This window comes from Rhinatrema bivittatum, chromosome 15 (genome assembly GCF_901001135.1).
Source record: "Rhinatrema bivittatum chromosome 15, aRhiBiv1.1, whole genome shotgun sequence".
Classification (NCBI taxonomy): domain Eukaryota; kingdom Metazoa; phylum Chordata; class Amphibia; order Gymnophiona; family Rhinatrematidae; genus Rhinatrema; species Rhinatrema bivittatum.
The window spans coordinates 19,717,002-19,739,198 of NC_042629.1; the positions used below are offsets into that span (position 1 = coordinate 19,717,002).

A 22,197-nucleotide genomic window follows, 5' to 3' on the forward strand; every position below is an offset into this window, starting at 1 on the left:
GTGGTGATTAGCAGTAAAAGACAAGTTTTGTGGTGTTTTATGATTTTAATATGTTTTATATTGTTTGATTTTTTTATGTTTATTCTGTTTGGTTTGTAATGACTGATTTGTTTTATGTTCATTTTTTAACTATTTATGTTTTCTGTTTACTGATTTTATGAATGTTTATGTGGAAACTGCTTAGAAACTCTGATTTGTGGTATATAAGCTTTAAATAATTAAAACCCATCTGTCCCCATCGCCTTGTCTACTCTGTTTAGTTAGCTCCTCATAAATACACAGTTCCAAAAATTGTTTGAGGTTTACCTCACTTCCAATCTTATTTGTGTTTATTTTATGTGGTCCTGCTCCAGGCCCTTCCACAGTGAACACCGACCAGAAATATTTGTTAACTAATTTTGCTTTTTTCCTCATCAGACTCCACACTGAATATTCTTCCTCTTCATCTTTGAGTCTCACAGTGCCACTTTTGCACTTTTATAAGTACATAAGATTTCCCATACTGGGTCAGACCAAAGGTCCATCAAGTCCAGTATCCTTTTTCCAACAGTGGCCAATCCAAGTCACAAGTACCTGGCAGGATCCCAAGGGGTAAACAGATTCCTTGCTGCTTATCCCAGGGATAAGACGTGGATTTCTGCAACTCTACCTTAATCATTGTTTATGGACTTTTTCACCAGGAACTTGTCCAAACCTTTATTAAATGCAGCTATACTAAAAAAGGTAAATTTTAAAATCCCAGCACATGCAACAATAAGAGGATGCATGCACCAGTTAGGCTCGCACACACTCACCCTATTTTAAAAGTTGCCTAGATATGTGAGTATCTCCTCTGCTGCATGCACATTTCGCTCCAATTCAAAAAGGGGCATAATCTGGGCAGTCTGGGGTGGGTGTGAGAGACGTACATGCAAATACTATCATGCCTGGGCGCGCACCCAGGTCTAGTGCCATGTACGTTCACTTCTCCTATGGAGGAGATGTTTTAAAAAAAGAAAACTAGACATATTTCAGTTTTAAGGATCTGGGCTAACTGGGGGGAAGTGAAGGCTATTAAACTAGGGGTTTTGAGGGACCTAGCTCTTAACTGGGCAAATTGGTGGATGAATTGGTGAAACTGGCAATGGTGTGGATGCGTACCCTTTTAAAATCTCCGACCCATACCCTAGACGCAGGATTTGTGCACAGATGCGTGCACCCACTTAATATTAGATGCACATGTGCACACGGCCAGGATATTTTATAATATGCGCACATATCCGGGCGCATGTTATAAAATGGTGGCGTCCCTGGGCGCCCGCTGATGCACATGCACTAATGAGTGACCATGCCTGGTTTGAATGTGACTGTCATAGCATTCACCATATCCTCTGGCTACGAATTCCAGAGCTTAATTAGTGTTGAGTAAAAAAATATTTTCTCTTTATTTTTAAAAGTATCACCTGGTGACTTCGTTATTGCTCCTAGTTTTTGAGTTAACACCTGATAGACCTCTATCATATGTTCTCTCAGCAGTCTCTTCTTCAGGCTGAAGAGTCCTAATCTCTTTAGCCATTCCTCACAGGAGAATCATTCCATTGCCTTTCTATCTTTTCTAATTCTGCTATATCTTTTTAAAGATGTGGTGACCAGAATCGCACACAATACTCAAGATGATATTACACTATGGAGCGATACAGAGGCAATATATGATTTTTATTCTCCATTCTTTTCATATAATTCCTAGTCTGTTTGCTTTCTTGGCTGCTGCTACACAGTGAGCAGAACATTTCAATGTACGTATAATCAACGATGATGCCTAGATCCTTTTCCTGAATAGTGACTATGTGGAACCTTTGATTGTGTAGCTATAATTTGGGTTACTCTTCTCTATGGGGTTGATTTTAAAAGGCGCATGTGCAGTTCCCAGCCACGCGCACATGGACATGCCAATTTTATAAGATGTGCGCGTCGTGCACGCATGTTATAAAATATGTTCCTACGCCCACATGCGTGCCGGATTTTAGTGTCTGCATGGGGGGGGGGGGGTGGAATTTTGAAATAATATGCACGGTGACACGATCGGGCCTAAATCAGTTCCCTAACCCTAACCCTACCTTTCCTACCTTTTCTCCTCTCCTCCCCAACCCCTAAACCTACCCTAGCTAACCCAAATTTTATTTTAATACTTACTGCTCCTCTGGAGCAGAAGTAAACTTCGCTCACCGGCTGGCTGCCAGCACGCACTTTCCGGCCCGCCCCCCACCCGCCCTTCTCTGCCCAGACACCACCCCCAGCCCGCCCCTTTCTTTTGGCTTGTCCCTTCTGCGCGTACTGGGATTACGCACCTGGACAGGCCTTTTCTAAAATGCGCTCGGTGTGCGCAGGGCTCAGCTATGCTCATTACCCCAGGTTTTTACGCGCCCAGGGCTTTTACAATCCAGGCTTAGGTGCATCATTTTGCACTTGTCCACATTAGATTTCACTTGCCATTTGCATGCCCAGTCTCCCAGTTTTGTAAGGTCCTCTTACAATTTCTCACAAACCTCTTGTATTTTAACAACTTTGAATAATTTTGTGTCACGGGAAATTTGATCACCTCACTCCTTCCCATTTTCAGGTCGTTTATAAATATATTAAAAAAACAGTTCCAGAATGGATCCCTAGATCCATTATTCAACTTTCTCCACTGGGAAAATTTATCATTTAGACTTACTCTCTGTTTTCTATCTTTTAACCATTTCCCAGTCCACAATAGGTCACTGCCCCCTATCCCATGACTTTTTAATTTCCTAAGAAGTTGCTCATGAGGGACTTTGTCAAATGCTTTCTGGAATTTCAGGTACACTATATCAACCGGCTCACCTATAGCCACAGGCTTATTTAAGGCGTCAAAAAAAATGTAGCAGATTGGTGAAGCAAGACTTCCCTTAGTTAAATCCATGTTGGCTTTCTCCCATTAAATGATGCTTTTCTATATGTCGCTACCATTTTACATGGCACAGTTTTCAGATTCACTGGTCTGTAGTTTCCTGGATCACCCCTTGATCTCTCTTTAAAAATTGGTGTTACATTGGCAACCCTCCAGGTACCATAGATGACTTTAATGATAGTTTACAAATTGCTAATAGCAGGTCCGTAATTTCATTTTTCTGTTCTTTCAGCACTCTGGGGTGTATCCCATCTGGTCCAGGTGATTTGCTATTCTTTAGTTTGTCAGTTTGCCCTAGCAGATCTTCCAGGTACATTGAGATTTGTTTCAGTTCTGCTAAATCATCAGCTTTGAATATCATTTCTGGCATGGATATCTCTCTTATGTCTTTTTCAGTGAAGACTGAAGCAAAGAATTTATTTAGTCTCTTTCTCATCCCTAAGAGCCTTTTTTACCCTTTGATCATCCAAAGGTCCAGCTGACTCCCTCGCAGGCTTTTTACTATGAATGTACCTAAGACAGGTTTTATAAGATTTTTCCTCCACAGCAAGTTTCTTTTCAAATTCTCTCTTTGCCTTAATACTTTACATCTAACTTGCCAGTGCTTCAGCTGTTTTCTGTTTTCCTCATTTGAATCCCTTTTCCATTTCCTGAAGGATATTCTTTTAGCTAATATAGCCTTTCTCACTTCACCTTTTAACCATGCTGGTAGTCATTTATTCTTCCTTCCATCTTTTCTAATGCATGGAATACATCTGGTCTGGGCTTCCAAGATTGTATTTTTAAACAAGGACCATGCCTAATGTAAATTCTTAACTTTTGCATCTGCTCCTTTAAGTTTTTTCAAACCATTTTCCTTGTTTTATCATAGTTACCCATCTGAAAGTTAAATGCTGTTACAGTAGATTTCTTTAGTGGCCTCCCTCCAGTTATTGTCAAATTTGATCATGTTGTGATCACTATTGCCAAGTGGCTTCAACACTGTTACCTCTTACACAAAATCCTGTGTTCCACTAAGCACTAGGTCTAAAATAGTTTTGCCTCTTGATATTTCTTGTACCAGCTGCTCCATGAAGCATTCATTTCATCTTGGAACTTGACATCTTTAGAATGTCCTGATGTAACATTCACCCAGTCGATACTGAGGTAATTGAAATCACCCATTATTATTAATGTCTGCTAATTTTGTTAGCTTGATAGCTACCCTGATTTCTTTTAGCATTTCATTGTCTGTAGTTCATTCTGGCCAGGTGGACAGTAATACACCCCCACTGCTATTTTATTCCCCTTTTCACCTAGAATTTCTATCCATAAAGATTCAGCGTTGCATTTTCTTTTATCCTGTTTGACTCAACGCCATCTTTCCACCAATTTGAGCCTTCCTAATATTTTGATATAATTTGTACCCTGATATCGCAGTGTCCCATAGGTTATCCTCCTTCCATCAGATTTCTGTAATGCCAATTATTAGGGATGTGCAGAGCAAAAGTTTATGTTCATAAGTCCATAATTCGAAAGGGGGTCCCATTTGCGGTCAATATGGACATATGGAGAATTCCATAAGTTGAGTCTATGTCCATACGTGCAAATAAAAATTTAAACCCCTCACCCTCCTTAATCCCCCCCCCAAGACTTACCACAACTCCCTGGTGATCCAGCGGGGAGTCAGGACGCCATTTCTGAACTCCTTTGCGAGGAGCACGTGACATCGGCGCCACGTCGGAGTGACGCGGCGTCACGTGATTCCCCGCGGGTTCGCTCCGGGACCCTCGTTGGGCCCAAAAGGAACTTTTGGCCAGCTTGGGGGGGGGTCAAGCTGGCCAAAAGTTCCTTTTGGGCCCAACGAGGGTCCCGGAGCAAACCCACCGGGAATCACGTGACACCGCGTCACTCCGACGTGGCGCCGACGTCACGTGCTCCTCGCAAAGGAGTTCAGAAATGGCGTCCTGACTCCCCGCTGGATCACCAGGGAGTTGTGGTAAGTCTTGGGGGGGGGGGGATTAAGGAGGGTGAGGGGTTTAAATTTTTATTTAGGATCAACAATCGCGATTTCCAACGTATTCAACATAGCTATGTTGAATAAGTTGGAAATCCGCTCGTTTTCGCTTCATCACTTTAAGTTAAAAAAAAAAAAAGTTGCGTTTTACATTTAAGTTCAAAACGAATGCACACCCCTACCAATTATATCAACCTTTTCATCCAGTGCTGTACACTCTAATTCTTTTATCTTATTTTATAGACTTCTAGCATTTGTATGCACACATTTCAAAGTATGTTTTTTGTTTGTATTAACAATCTGCTTATTAGTTAACTGGTAATTTGAAATCTTTCTGTTCTGTTTGCTCTTTACTTAAAGGCACCTGGTCCACTTTAGCATTTATTGCAACCTCTCTACTGGGATGCCCTAAATTCCCTGTTCTCTAAGGTGCAGATTTTTAAAGTTACGTGCGTGGGGTACATTTGTGCGCGCTACCTGGCACGCACAAATGTACACCCAATTTTATAGCATGCGCGCGCTACCGTGCGCATGTTATAAAATCCGGGGTCAGCACACACAAAGGGGGTGCACGCGTGCACCTTGCAATCGCTGATCCCGAGGGGAGCCCCGATGGCTTTCCCCATTCCCTCCAAGGCCGCTCCAATTTTGGAGCGGCCTTGGAGGGAATTTTTTTGGACCCCCCCCCACCTTCCCCTCCCTCCCCCTATCTAACCCACCCCCCAGTCTTAACTAAATCTCCTCCTACCTTTGTTCCAAAAGTTACGCCTGCCCATAGGCCACTGTGCCGGAGCACTTGGGACCACCCCGGACGGCCCCCGGACTGCTGCCATGCCCCTGGTCCCGCCCCCGGTCCACCACCACGCCCCCGGCCCACCCATTTTGGAAAGCCCAGGGACATACGCGCGTCCCGGGGCTTGCGCATGCCACCGAGCCTATGCAAAATAAGCTTGGCACTCGCAGGCGTAGATTTTGGGGGGTTACGCGCGTAACCCTTTGAAAATCTACCCCTTAGTATCCTCCAAAGATACATCATTCTGAACCATGCGCTGCTGAGCGACTGTTGGCTTTCCCCCTTGTTCTAGTTTAAAAGCTGCTCTGTCTCCTTTTTAAAGGTTAGCACCAACAGCCTGAGTCCACTCTGGTTAAAGTGGAGCCTTTTTTTTTTTCTTGGAAAAAGCTGTCCCTTCCCTAAAATGATTCCCAGTTTCCCTCTTCCTTGCACCATCATCTCACCCACACATTGAGACTTTGCCTGCCTCTTGGGTCCTGCTCGTGGAACGAGCACTTCCTTCTAGCACTGACATAGCTACAAAAAAGTATTGTACCCCCCATTTAACCGTATTTGCTATGAATTTTTCCATTCCTGACTACATTCCCAGCTTTTTTTCTAGGTGTTTGTCACCTGTCTTCCTTTTCTGTGATCTCTTGTAGTTTCTGAACACTAACCTTTTTCCCCTTGCCTTTTCAGCTACATCTTTAAAAAAACATAATGGCCTCTTTTAACTCTTCCCTTTATTTACTTTGTTGCCCCTTTGGTATCTCCTTTTAGTTTTGCCCTTCTATTTCTCTTGGATTTTCCCATCCAGCTAATGATTACTTGAGGTACTCTCTATTGTAAGAAGAAGTCTTACAATAGAGAGTACAACCTGCGATTCACTATCCCTTTTAACCCATCCTTACCGCTTCTTTAAATCAACGGGAAACCCTTTCCGCCTGCAGCATGTATATGATATGTAAATGATCGGATTAGCTATTCCCTCCCATAGTAATGTGCGCCCTGATTATCGCCTTTCTAATCTGTAGTTTTGCCGCCCATTTAACCTGCTAATTTACGCCTACCCTTACCCCTGCGTTAGTGTGAGCATTAGGCAAGCCCGGCAGAGAGAGACAGCAATAGGCAGGCTCCGGTCAAAATCGACTCGACATGTTATTAAAGCAAATGTGAATAAAGTACAACAAAAGTAAACTTACTGTATTTGAATGACAAACAGTCCTCTCTCCCCCCCTCCCAAGGCACGCACCGCGGCTCCCCTGCCTCCCGGGGGCAGCTGGCGGCGAAAGCCGCTTCCAGCAGCCCCGGCCGGCGAAGGTGGATGAACGCACGCCTGTACATGCAATTTGGGCGCTCAAGCCAGCGAAAGTGCATGACCGAATGCCGTGACGTCACGGCGTTCGGTCATGCACTTTTGCTGCCTTCAGCGCCCGCCTGTACATTCAATTTGGGCGCTCAAGCCAGCGTATTGATGTCAGAGGTCACGGCGTGCGCCCATTCACCATCGCTGGCGAGGGCTGCTGGAAGCCGCCTCGCGATCCACCCTGGGCTGCTCTCGCTCTCGCCGCCGGCTACCCCCGGGAGGATGGGATAGAGGACTGGGGCTGCCCCGGAGACCGGCACCCATGGACGCGGCCAGGGCAGGTGAGCGGGGACTGGGGGATAGGATTAGTCGCAATCTGAAGAGTGGCTTTCCCGGTGCGTTGGATTTTAGGTTTTTAGATTTTCTTTTGCTTAAAGTTGTGATCCACTTCCTGGTATCTGTCATTTTAAATGCCATTTGAAATGACATTTGAAATGACAAGTACCAGCGCACCCAGGATACTGTATAGGCGCTGTATAGCGCCTATACAGTAAAATGGATTGCGCTTCTTGGATGTGCGTTGGACGCGGCTTGCATTTGCATGCCATTTAAATACAGTATCGAGCGGTATGTGATCCAGACTGTGCGTGCGGCAAACGCGAGTGCACCCGGCACTAACGCACCTCTTTCTACCGCACCTTACTGTATCGGCCTGTTAGTTTGTTACTTGTTTTCAGTTATATGTTCCATGTAATGGATGTGCCTCCTCTCTGTGGCCTTCCATATTGTTTTATGTAAACCGGTACGCTATGTAAATGGCAATCGGTATATAAAATGTTAAAATAAATAAATAAGTCTAATATTCTTGCCTTGGAATGAACCTTCAACTTTTGAATCCTAATATTGAACCACACTGGTGGTTGCTGGATCCAAGACAGATAAGAAAAATCTCAAGGCAGAAATCTGTATCCTAATGTCTATGTTTTAATGATTTTTCAAATTTTCCACTTTCTTGTTATATTGTTATATTTCTGCTTTGTTGTTTTATTGATTTAGAAGCCCACATGGATCATTCTGTGCAGAGTATCTGATATGTCATTTCCATTTCAGCAAAATTGTCTAATTCAGAATGGTTCGGGGGCAACAAAACCCAAAAAGAATTTTTCCGAAATTTTGGAAAAATTCATATTTCGGGTTAGTGCGTACTAACAGGGTTTAGTGCGCACTAGCAGTGCACTAACCCAAAAATTGGGGGCCCACAAAAAAAAAACAAACCTAAACCACGGGAAAAACAAAGTTTCCTGTGGTTCACCAAAAGCCTGAAACGAAATTTCTTTTTTTTTTCAATTATCTCTTTATTAAATCTTTTCAAAAACTTACAAGCATAAATCATATTCTCCAACATGCATAGGCAATCTTAATAAGAAATAACATATATTCTTTCCAGATAATAACCTTAACATAATTTTAATCTCAAACCTTTCTTATTAAGAACTAATAATGGTGAGGGCTCAAATTAATCAAATACATTTTCAAAATAATTCAATTTGAGAAAGGACACTAACTTTTCTCTATCTCTTGTGCCATTTCTGTTGGTATAACCTAGCTTTCTATTGGACTTGACTTATCTTTTAGGAAATTATCCAAATGAAGTGGCTCAGTAAATATAAACTTTTTACTCTGATAGTTAATAAAACATTTCGAAGGGTACTTCAAATAAAACGTTGCACCAATTTCCAGAGTCTTATTTTTAAGTGCCAGAAATTGTCTCCTACAAACCTGCGTAGATTTTGAGACATCTGGAAAAATAAACACCTTTTGGCCACAAAATTTAAGGTCTTTATTCCTAAAAAAACTTCTCCAATAATAATTCCTTCTCTCTCTCTAGGGCAAAGGATACAAAAAGTGTTGTTCTATTATTTATGATGAAGACAATAGGAATCGGATGATGAAAACAAGCCTTTTATTAAAATGGGCATTTTAATAAAGGGCTTGTTTTCATCATCCGATTCCTATTGTCTTCACTGTTAGGGCATTTTAATAAAGGGCTTGTTTTCATCATCCGATTCCTATTGTCTTCACTGTTACACAGCCTACTGGATTGGCTACCACTTTGTTTTTTGGGTTCGTCCCTATTATTTATGATGTCTGTTGATTCTTCTAAGAAAGTTGATATGCCGATAGAATTTTCCTCAATCAAACCAATACCTTTAATGGACCTTGATGTAAAATAATATATTTTAGAAATAGATGGTATATCTTTATCATCATACATCAATATCTCTTAAATATTTTACCAGCATTTCTTTAGGTGACAGTAACCTTGTAACAGGAAAATTAACTAGTCTCAAATTCTTGATTCTTAGTAAATTTTCCACATTTTCTAGTTTGAGATGTAACGTTTTACTTTCTCCTATAAACATACTTTCTATATTTTGAACAGTACTAACCTTTACAGACAATTCTTTCAGAGATGTTTCCACCTCACTCAATCTTTTACCCTGATTTACTATAGATATTCTATTAACATTTACCAAAGCAGAGAGAGAGGAATTAACTTGAGTTAAATTAGAGTCCAATTTTACCAGAACTCTCTACAAGTCCCCGATTCACATTGGCAGGATCCACAGAATCTATCTGAGAGCTACCAATGTTAACAATGACATTTTCCTCCCCTGCCTCTATGCAGGTAGTTGATAAAGCATCTGCCAATGACTGTTGTGACTCAAGACCACTCACATTTAGCGGTGCAGTCCTAGATTGAAGTACTTCTCTCGCAGCTCCTGGAGGTTGTGGAGGTATAGGCGCATTGCCTGGACTTAGCGATGCATCCGAAGTGCTATGCAAACTGTCCATTACTGGCGTGCCCTGCCATGCCAATTTACATGGGCGTCCATTGGGCCCACCCTGGTTGCAGATGGCGAGGAGGTGACAAACCTTGCTTTTCTCTTTCGTCCCATTCCAGGATTAAATCCAGACAGCACGTTGTTAATTGCGCTCATTCGCAATCAAACGTGGTCAAAGCCGGTCTAAGCCGCGCGCGCCTTTGGCACGTGTGGCCTAGGCAGCACGCTGGCGTCAGCTGCGTGCTGACGTGCCTCGGGATTTAAAAATCCCGGGCCCTGGTGATGACGTTGAGCACTCCGGGTCAGCTGTTCTCTCGCTTCTCCTCCCACTCCTTAGCGACTTTTGATGGTATTCAGCTGAGATTTCAATCACTCAGTCTCTTACCAGGACGGCTCAATATCCTTTTCTCATCCACAGCCAGCCCCACTGAAATACCGGCATGCCTTGGGATTTAAAGATCCTAGGCCCTGGTGATGACGTTGAGCACTCCGGGTCAGCTGTTCTCTCGCTTCTCCTCCCATTCCTTAGCGATGTTTGATGGTATTCAGCTGAGATTTCAATCACTCAGAGTCTTACCAGGACGGCTTGATATCCTTTTCTCATCCACAGCCAGCCCCACTGAAATGCCGGCGTGCCTCGGGATTTAAAGATTCTGGGCCCTGGTGATGACATTGAGCACTCCGGGTCAGCTGTTCTCTTGCTTCTCCTCCCACTCCTTAGTGACTTTTGATGGTATTCAGCTGAGATTTCAATCACTCAGAGTCTCTTATCAGGACAGCTCGATATCCTTTTCTCATCCACAGCCAGTCCCACTGAAATGAAATTTCTAAACTATGCACATCTCTATTCAATAGTGACAGTGTGGCCAAAACATTGTATGGTTTGGGTCTGATTATTCCCTATAGGTGGAGATGGAAACATTGTCTGGAAGTTATGCCTTGTTTGTCGCCCTCTGAGATGTTAGTATCTGGCATTAATGCTGTCAGCAGTCGTTAAGTTGGTACAACAAAAGGCACTATATGAGTCATCTTTTATCCAGATCTAATAAACTAAAAGAGCCATGGGGTTATTTTCCCTATTAATTATGATAAAAAATATATATACATGCATATATGACCTGGAATGATGCTTTGCCATCCTCAGACAATTACGGTGACACATCATAACAACCTCCAGTACAATAGGAAGAAACTGTAGTGGATTCTGTTTCCTGCATTATTAGAGATGTAGCTGCATATACATGTACTTTACTAATTTACTAATAAATGATTTTCTTGTATAGTACAGAGTGATTATATTTGTCCACAAATGAGGGAAGCAGAGAGGCTAAAAGGTTAATGTTAAGCTTGCACTGACTAGATTCAGCCAATGGGACAATTGTTCAAATCATTTGACATCAATGAGAAATTAAGGAAATTATTACAATATCATGGGATTCAGTGTATCAAACAAGGGCCCTTCTGTGTAGATTGGGAATGCTATTTTAGGATGCTATTTTCAGGCCCCTTCCTCCACACACATTACTTGCAGGCCTAGGGATACTTTATACCAGTGAGCCTGCAAGTTGAATTTCAAAGGAAAGCTCTCCATGGAGCTTTCCTTTGAAAATTCCATAGCGACCAATTCTGTGGGGATTTCTTTACACCATGAACTTTAAAAATAAAATTGCCTCTGGCACTTCCCCCCTTTTCCATATAGAAAGGTTAGGTGGGGGGTATTTCCTGTGGATAAACACTCATTTACCCATAGAAAACCCTTTGATTATAGCTTCCTTAAAACGTACAATAGCAATATGCGTTTTGCTCTGCCTTGTCTGTCTTGTCTTGACTTTTTTGTCAAGATGGTTCCACACCAGCTGAAGGACTGACTACATGCAGTTTACATAAGAGCAGGGCCGGTGCAAGGGGATTAGGTGCCCTAGGCACCTTTTGCCTTGTACCACCCACTCCCCCCCCCCCCCCCCCCCCCCCGCTGGTCATGCCTCCTTCCCCGGTCACAGCCCCGACGCCTACCTCTTGCAAGCGGCGGCAGCGAAAAGGAGTTGAGATTTGAATCCTACTTCTTTGCCGCCGCCACTCGCACCCCCTAATGGTCGGCACCCTAGGCTCCAGCCTAGCTCGCCTAGTGCTTCCGCCAGCCCTGTATAAGAAATTCTTATTCTGTTTACAGTGAATTGTGTTGATCATGAAAGGTACAGGATAGGAAAGCACAAGCCAGCAATCCCTCTGGTGACCACAGATGAGGCAGAGCCTAGATAGTGGCAGTGTAGCATTCCCCCAAGTTCGCTTTGCCTGGGAGCCCCCATCCTATTCTATTCTGTCTTTGGCATACATACGTAATTTAATAGGAGCTCCTTCTTCTCTAATGCACAGATTAGCCATGGACTCGTTTTCTTTAGCATGCCTCAAATCCAAATTGTCATAAATGTTTTTCAATGATTTCTGTGTCCAGTGCTCCATCACCCCCATTCCTCTCAATTACTGAGAAGGGATCAATGGGTATTGATCCAATTTGTAGGACACAGTTCTAATATTGATAGCAGTTTATATCCATTTGCTTTGCCTAATCTTTTATTAATGGTCATCCTCAAAATGTCAATTAATGCTACTATTACCCAGCAACTGCATAACATGAGCCTTGAGGAAGAGAATGGAAAAGTTCAAGTGAAAAATATCCCCCCCTCCAAAAAAAATAAAATAAATAAAACAAATGAAACAAAGATCTAGCTATAGAATACATTGAAATTTTGCCTGGCCATAATTTCCATTAGACCCATTTATTTTAGTTGCACAGAATAATTTAGTCATTACGGTTTTAGAAAATCCTTTTTTCTACTGCAAAATATTTCTTATTTCTCTGTGAGACTTTGTACCTCCTCCAGAAGATTATCAAACTACTGATTTTCCTTTCTTAAAAATGACATGTTACGGCCTTGAAAAAAAGAATGCAGACAAGTGAAACCTATCTCTCTCTCTCTTCCTCTTCCAATACACAGCATACGATGACTAAGAACAGTATCTACTACCTTGTTCAAGTACAGCAAATGAACACGACGTGAGCTCAGAACCAGCATAAGCATTCATAAGCTCATGATCTGGTTTACTTTGATATTGCCATGATCTCATCACACCAGTATGCCTGTGTCCCATCATGGCTTTCAACTTATTGTGTATGAGCAAAGGCAAGCTGATGTGCCTCACTGTTTCAGACTGTCTCGTAGATGTGCCAAACGTCCAAAGCTAAACTTGATCCAGAAATTCAACACCACCTGCAGGCCCTGGTACGGATCTATGGATTAGGGATGTGCATTCGTTTAGGAAGAATTAAGCAATTTCAATGAAATGTCCTAATTCGTCCTGGTTTGGGGACCCTGAACTAATTTTTCCTGAAATTCGTTTTTGGGTTAGTGCGCACTAATGGGAGTTAGTGCACGCTAACTTTAAAATGTTAGCGCACACTAATGGGAGTTAGTGTGCACTAACCTGAAATTCGGGTCCCCCCAAATTTCAAAGGCCCAAATACAATATTTCCCGCGGTGGGCCAAAAACGAAGCTCGAACCAAAAAAGTTCAGGCTTTGCACATCCCTATTGTGGATATCCAAGGCGGATCAACTGACCCCTGCAAATCTGGACAGATTTTGCTGTGATCCACAGAAGATGTCTGCAAATCCATAGCAGATTTAGTCAGCAAAAGTCTCTCTACTCGTAAAGAAAAACACCTGCAGGACTTTCTGCAGGTTTGTTGAATTAGTTCACAGATCCAAGGAGGTTCAAGCCTCTGTAGCCATAGTCACCACTCAGTTCCGTTTCTGATCAGACAGTGGTTTTTCACCTTTACAAAGATGTCTAATGTTTCATTTTATTCTGCTCCTCCTTACTACTATATTAAAGTTTTCAATCAGTGTGAAACCAGACTGGGGAAAGAGGGCAGTAGACAGATAGATCCCAGCCAAATTCAACACTGTTACTGTAGCAGCAGCAAAATGTGATCTCATAAAAAAATTAAAGTTTCTAGGATTTTACCCTCGGCCATACAAAGAATAATATACATGAGAGCAAAAAATAAAAGAAATGTTTAATGGTAGTTTGAATAAAAGAAATAAAATGGCATTTATGCTGTCAATAAATAATATAGGTAATTATTTGAGAAATATATTTTGGATGGCTTTGGGACAAACTACATTCAGCAATCTTTTGAATGGCCTGGAATGGGCTGGTTATTGGTATTGTACAAGAGAACCTAGATGCAAACATCAGCCTCAACTCCACAGAACACCTGAGCCAGGTGAAGGATAAATATCTGCAGATATTTGCACCCCACAAAAAATAAAGATTTGGACTCCATCCAGTAGAGCAGTGATTCTCAACCTTTTTCCCATCGTGACACACCTGACAGGCCACGCTCACATGTGTGACACACTGCTCATTACAATTCACGGCGGAAATAAAAAGTAAAGGTCCGGTAATTATTTTTATTGTTTAAAATGACACAAGGAAAAGATACATATTCTGTCTGAACAGAAATTGCATAAATAGTAAACATCCCACACCAAAACAGCACCAATTTTCAGCACTTAAACAGTAACCACCTTACCTAAGAAAAGGCAACACTGAAATATTACACCAGGCCTTAAGACACTAATACATCTCCTATTAGGAAAACGGACCAAGTCAGGCTGCTATAGAGCCCTACACAGAAACTACACGCCAGCAGAGAACCTCACCTGAATCACATGTGCTGACCCTCACCTAACAAAGAATAAAGAGACCAAAACGCATAACTAGAAGCATGCAGACAAAAACTGAATTGGAAACTGCAGCAAGCCAGAGTCTCTGTATGCAGTGTAATAAAGGAAAAAAGAAACATCACCCATCCTTATAAAACAAATCAAGAAATATAAAATCAGTAGCAGTAAAACCATACTAACAAAAAGAACAGATTATTTCAAAACAGCTGATGAATGGAATATCCAATAATTAAAAAATCATATAAAAAATGTCTAGATACCAATAAAATATTTCAAAATAGCAGACACAAAGACCCAGTAATGAAAAATAAGGATACAAAATTTTTTTTGCTCTGCATACCTGGGAACATTTGATATCCAGGTGTCCTGAGATTGTTCTGAATTAGCAGGAGGAGGGGTGGTTTGCTTAGAACTTTCTCCTCTCTCAGTCACATACCAGCGCTCTCTCTCACACTGGCTCTCAATTACACACCTATACACACATGCTCTCAGTCACTCACATATACACGTGCTTTTTCTCTCACTTATATAGGCTCTTAATTACACATTTACACACATGCTGTCTATCTTTTCACGCTTACACACACAGGCTTTCAATCACACACATACATGCTGTCTTTTTCTCTCACACACAGACTCTCATTCACATGCTTACAAACATGCTCTCTCTCTTTCTCTCATTTACACACAGGCTCTCAATCACATATTCACATGCTCCCTCACCTAAACCAGCTCTCAATCACACAGACACACATGCTCTCTCTCTTACTTATACACACAGGCTCTTAATCATACATACACATGATCTCTCTCACACACAAAGGATCTCAATCATACACACATACTCTTTCACACAAACAGGTTTTCAATCACAAACTTACACATATAGGTTCCCAATCGTAAACTTTCATTCATGCTCTCTCTCACAGGCAGGCTCTCAATCACAGACATACTCTCTTTCACATATACAGGCTCTCAATCACACACATACATCCTATCTCACTCACACACACAGGATCTCAAACACACATGCTTGCTCATTCAGTCTCTCTCTCTCTCTCTCTCCCTTCCTCCCCCCCCCCCCCCGAACTAGCGGCAGCAGCAGCCTCCTCCCAACCCTAACCTCTTTCATTTTCAGCCTTCGCGGAGGAGGAGTCCCATCGGCGGTGGGGGTTGACGCTCTTCTTCATTTTCCTCCTAGCCGCGCTGCACATTCTTCAGACCGTGCCTCTCTTCTGTTCTTCAGGCCGACGCTGACCACACTAGCATAGTTTCTTCTTCCTGCGCACGCAGCCGCTGCTCACCACTTCCTCTTCCGGGCCACCGGGGGGGGGGGGGGGGGGGTGGCGGCGGGAAGAAGAGACCATGCCGGTGCTGCTGACTCCAGCTGTCCTGCCGCATTCTGCCCTGGCTGACAGCATTTTAAGCCCGGGCGGAGGAGGACCGGGGAGCAGCTGGGTCAGCGGGCGACCAGGAAGTGTGGTGACACACCTGCGTGTTCTTGGCAACACACTGGTGTGTTGCGACACACCGGTTGAGAACCACTGCAGTAGAGAATTGAGGCCTAAGTCACTAGTTACTGCACTTGGCAATGGTGTAACAATCCCTGTAACAATTATTAGATGTTGGTATTCTAAGGTTTTCTTCTCACAGTTGAATAGCTTAGGGCAAAAAGAAGCAATATTTAAAATGTGTCCTCATTAATTGTTCTGTAGTTTTCACTTCCTTCCATAACATAAGAAAAAAGTTATCGTTTTCAAAATCCTAAATTTTTTGAGGGTAACTTTCAAACTTTTCCACATGGTGGCAAATACACACTTATATTGGCAGAGTGTTGATCTACAATATTATTTAATAACCTTCTCATAATATAAAATACGTGTATCTCTGCCCTGCAACATATGTGCATATGTATGCTTGTGTATGAATAAATGCTATGCCTTGAAAGCGAGTATATCAATGCATTGAACGTGCACACTTTTCCTACCTGTTTTAAAAATATATGTGCATATATTTTATGTGTGAAAATAAAGCAGGACATGTGCATGCAAAATCTGATTTACACTCCGAAGCTGGTATATTTTAAAGCATGCATGCATAATTGAAATTACATTTTACCCATTCTTTATTTAATTATAAAATGTATAGCCCACCTCCTCCAAAACAATCGTTCAGCGTGGCTAACCACTGAAACATTCTCAATTACTTCACCAGTTCACCCAGTCAGCAAGACCTCCTGGTTCTTCAGTTCATTCAGACCTCTCACCTGGCCAGTAATACACAATAAAGAAGTCTGATATCAATTAAACAAGCTAATTAGCAGGTGTAACATCATACATGTAAGTTACCAAATGTACATGTGTAAGTCTCATAAAATAGCAACTTACACACGACACGACCCTGGCCCAAAATGACGCTAGACTGCCTTTTTTTTCTCTGCATATATGTACGTGTGAAACGTGCAGTGCACACATACTTTTAACTTTTATACAATAGTGATTACGCAAGTACAGGCTACTTACATAACTCTTTGAAAATTCACTCCTTTGTTTTTAGATGGAGAAAATAAACCAGCAATCCCAGCTTTTAAAATGTCTTTTCTAAGCATAACGGATTTAGAAATTCGCTTTGCCTGTGATGAGACAAGAAAAATATATTGCTGCCTCTCAGTACAATAAACTGTTGCCTTCTACAGATGTGGTAGTGTCCCCTCCTGCAGAGAAGGTGAGGGCACTTACCTCCTCCTCCCTCCCCCTTGTTTGAGAAGACACTGTGTCCTGCCCTGCCACCCCCCACCCCCACAATGAGGTGAAGTCCCTAGAGTCTGTAATTGCTAGGAGATGAAGCGATGATGGGGAGCGATCACAGTCAATAGCTTTGATTAACAATACGATGGGAAATTAGCAATCCTAGCAGTCAACTACCCTGCCTTCCCTCTCCATATGCTCATCAGAGCCTGTGCCGGCTGCCTCACGGAGAGCGTGAGTTCAGAGCACTTTTGCAGCCTGGCAGAGAGTAGAAAAGGTGCAGACATATTAAGGAAATAGGCAGCAAACAGAAAAAGAATCTGTGTGGCAAGATGTTCTCAGGGTGTATTCATAACAGGCTGTGCAGGAAGGAAGTTTGCTGTCTGTGCCTGCTGTATGTTTTTCTGTCGTGCGTGGCTCCATCTGTGTCTGGACACTTTCTGCTAAAAATGGCAACCTCTCTGACCACTGTGACCCCTTCAGCAGCTTTGGTGTTGTTTCCGACAGACTCCGAGGACGCCGAGAGGGGGAGCGACAGCGGGACACCACTTCCTGCCTCTGATAATGATGACAATTCTCTGGGCTACACAGGTAGAGTGCAATTTTTTTTTTTTTTTACAGATGCAGACTGTCCCTTTCACTCCCCTTTCACGTTCCCACCTTCATCAGCTATCACCACCTGCACAGAAACCTTTGATGGTCTCTGCCACCAGCAGCAGCTACCATCCCCATGCCTCATTGTCCCTCACCAGTGTTCATGCCACAGCTCAGAAACATTGCCATGGGATAAGAGCGGATTGCTTTCAGCTCTTAAGACAATTTCTTATTATTATCTTTCTTAATAGCAGGAGAAGACTTGCTTTTCTTTGTTTCTGTGTTTTGTTTTGTGATTTTTTGCAAACCTTTCCTCCCTTGAAGTAACTATCTACCATACCACTTGAATATCTGTGCACGCAGGAGGAGAGAGATGAGGGTTTTTTTTGCCCCCAATAGCCAGTAAATGATTTATCCGGGAAGACAAAAAAAAAAACTGTTCCCCTTTGTGGTTGTTTATTTAGGCTTGTCTGAGATAAACCATTCTATACAAGCAGTAAATAGTTCAAATATATCAGAGTGCTGTATGTGTGATTTCTCTGCTGCATCCTTACAGAAATGTCATGACCGTAGGCCAGGTGAATGAAAGAAGAAATACAAACTAAACAAGGATGACTGAAAACAAACGAATGATCGGTATTGACTTATTCTTGTCAAAATGTAAATCACTGGCATGGATGACTTTTGTTGCATCACGGCCTGGAAAATGAATCAGATCTTACTTGTATTGCTTCCTGCACAATTCAGCATTTTACTATTCTTCTATTAGAGCAGCTGTCTGCCTGCTAAAGGAAAAACTGCATTCTGCAGCCTACAAAGAGCATGGTGTCTCACTTTAGAATTAAAACGGTTGCTTATTTGACTGCTACCTCTACGATCTTGATACTGCACAGTTCAAAGTTCAGATTTAGAAGCAGCTGGCATTAAAAAAATACACAAAGCTTGTTCCATTTTGTTTTAGGAAATCTTATTGCATATTTACCCTTGCTTGAAGTGAACGGAGCTGGTGGGATGAGAGGTATGACTTGCTAAGCAAACAGTTTATTCGAGGCATAGACATTACCACCCAGAAGTATTTGGTCATTAATAGCATAGCATTGGCGCAATTCAAGTAAATATGTCTATTTAAGCAAAACGGTTATTGTACCTTAGTTTTATATACATAAATAGGGTGAGCTCTATATAGTGTTTGCTATTCACAGGAAAAAAAAAGTCTTTACATACTCAGACAAAAATAACGTGAATATGTTTGATTTGAAACCAGACATAAAGTCTAGAGTGGAGAGCACGTCACTGCAGCACAGCACTAGAGCCCACTGCCCTATTCGTTAAAATGCTTACCCTTCCATATTGTACATCAGAGTTCTTCAAGGTATTTTGGATGGCTTGGTGCCAACACTGTGTGCTGCCATGTCGGGATGTGCATGAGAGAAATGTCTGTTTCTTTATGCTTTTCATTTTGTTTACAAGAGATTTTTTTGAGGGGGTTGCTTTTGTTTTGGTGCATTTCATTTCTGAATTTTAGCACTCGCTAAATCGTTTTAGCATGCGCTAAAATGGAGAAACCAGGGGGAGGGAGGTTGTGCTATTTCAAACAGGAAACACAACAAAATAAGATAACAAATGTTTTGATTTCCCTGTCATTTCAAATCAAATCAAGTGTACATCCCTACTGCTATTTAAGAGTTCAGGATTTGATCCCCTGTGCTTCGCTTCTGCTGCCAGGCCAGCCAGGGCTGTGGAGGTAGCACTCACAGACCCTAGGTATAAGGAAGTCTAACCTGTTGTGCAATAGCAACATCTAATTATCAGTGCGCACATGCGTTGCTACCAGAGGGAGTCTGTGGCCCCCCGACGAAAGGATAGGAGGTTGAATTTAAAATGGTGGGAGAGGAGTAGTTATGAATGATGACCAAGGGCAGTGTAACCCAGCGAAATGAGTCAGACATCCAAACAAGCAGGAGGAAACTGCCAATCCCCCAAAAAGATCCTTTCATATAATAGTTTAAAAGGAAAAATGGCACCTTTTATTGTTACTCTCAGAAACTTAGAGCAGAAACACTGATCCATTACTCAGAAGAGAAAACTATAACTAAAATTATTTCAAAATAAAATATGTAGTAGGCATGCCTAGATTGTTCCACAGCAGTATGCTTTTGGATACTCTCTTTCCAAATTCAAACATCTTAGGGTGACCAGAGAGCTCATATATTCATTAAATATTTCAAACAAAAGATGTTGGCAGATAAGAACCACTTGCTCCAGCCAAGCTGCTCATGTGTGCCTGCTGATCTGTGGCTTGTTCTTCCTCCCCTTGCCACTGGGAGCCTTAATGGAGTTACCAAATGCCTGCTGCTCATTGGGAACAGGCTGAGCCAGTCCTGGTTTTGCCTCTTTGCATCTAGGGGACTTGCGGTTGCAAAATCTCAGAGAAAGGCTGGAACTACAAGTCCACAGATGCAGCAGAACAAGACCAGAACTGTGCCTGCCTGTCCCCGATGACCTGGCACCATCTGGTAATCATACTATAGCTCTTTTTTTCCTACCCTGCACAATTCTTCAGGGTCTGTATAAAAAAAACAACATGTTTCATCCTGTTTTATATATTTTTTTTCATTTTGGTGTTTTGTTCCTTTTTTTTTTTTATTTTCATGTATGCTAAACAATAATTGAAACATTAAAAATATATGTCTAGAGTTTTCTTGGTTCCAACAATAGGCAAAAATTCAAGTTTTCTTTTGCATATGAAGTTGTTTACAAAATGGGTAAACTTTCTGACATTTACAGAAAACCTGGGCATGTGGGGATCTGCTGGTTTCTGAACTTTTGCTGAATCTCAAAAATTAAAATAAAAACATCAACAAAAAAAAGGTTATTTGATCACATATTCCAGAAATCTAAAAGCAGAAGAGACATAAGGGACAGTTGTAGCAAATCTTCCTCCAGTGTGGGTTTCTTCAAAGGCTCACTGGTGTATTTTCACTGATGCTTCTGGACCAGCCTTTTGCATGGTAGAAAACATTGATATAGGTGCTACTGCTAGTAGGGTTGTGCAGAGAAAAGAAATTGGTTTGGTTTATTCCATTTCAGTTTTGGCTCGTTTCTAGCTAAATTAGATGGGGTTTATTTGTTGTTTTTGTTTTTGATTTTTTTTTAGTTTTTCAGATCATCCATTTAAAACAAATAATCCGAAACATTTACAGACATTTTTTGGCTGAGGTTTGATTCAGTCGCAATGAATGAACCAAAAATTGACTCATTTGATGCATTTTTCACATTAGGCTCATCCAAATGCGCATCCCTAATAGCCTAAAATCACTTTAAAAATGAGTTCTTCACTCTGGTCCTCCAGGGCCGAAAAACTGATCTGGTTCTGAATCTATCCACAAGGAATATTCCTCAGGGACTTACTTGCATATATTTGCTTTAAGAAATCTGCTAAATTACATGAAAACCACATAGAGCTCAGAGTCCCTGAATTAAACTATTAGATAGGAAGGTTGGTTAAAAGGCCTTATCCTTAGAGTTCATAATTTGATATTCTATGAGGTTAAAACCATCAACACTGTGTGAAAATTGCTATGTTCTGCCTTTGAACAAATTTATATTTTCTCCTTTCACATGTGTTATATTGTTATTTCAATATGCTGAATTTTGTCATGGCTTACAAAGGATTGTACCTGGGTAGAAATGAAACGACCCTCAATAGGCCTCCATATGCATTTTGTACAGGTTTTCTTTCACCTTGTTTCAGAAATACGTTTCCCAGCATATTAAACTTTTCCAGAGGTTCTTCTGGCAAACTGAAATTCCTATTCTCTGAAGGGAGCTTAGACTGTAAAAGTCATTGCTTCTGAAGTGAAAAACACCTGATAAAATGTTGAAAGGACACTTCTTGTGAAGAATTGCTGTAGTCTACACGCAGTGGTATGCCGGTTTTGTCATTTAAATACTTTCTTCAGTACTGGAATCTATAAACAACTCATATAATTATGAGACCCAAGCTCCAAAATCATAATATACATAGAACTCTTAATTAAAATGGACAAACTTCCATGTTGCCCATTTTCCCACTTTCCGTCAGCCACATATCCAATTTCCACCCTCATCTATCAGTTTATTACTAAGATTTACTTAACCGTTGCACTGCCTATCCACTGGTGACTTCTCTACAGGGGAAACCAGGAATTCCTGGCACACCCCCTTTTAGTGTGCACAAAGATCTCAAGAACCTTTCTCTTTACTCTTCTGACTTAAGAATGCCCACAGAGCAGGG

General features: G+C 41.7%; 1 protein-coding gene across 5 annotated transcripts in view; it reads left to right on the forward strand.

Annotated features, from left to right (window-relative positions):
* Positions 1 to 22,197, forward strand: part of ROBO1 (roundabout guidance receptor 1) — a 1,172,418-nt gene that overhangs the window by 544,012 nt on the left and 606,209 nt on the right. For all 5 annotated transcript variants that reach the window (XM_029577784.1, XM_029577785.1, XM_029577783.1 and 2 more), the window contains exon 3: positions 17,835 to 17,918. In XM_029577784.1, coding sequence (XP_029433644.1) covers positions 17,835 to 17,918 — 84 coding nt within the window. The remainder of the gene's footprint in view (positions 1 to 17,834; positions 17,919 to 22,197) is intronic.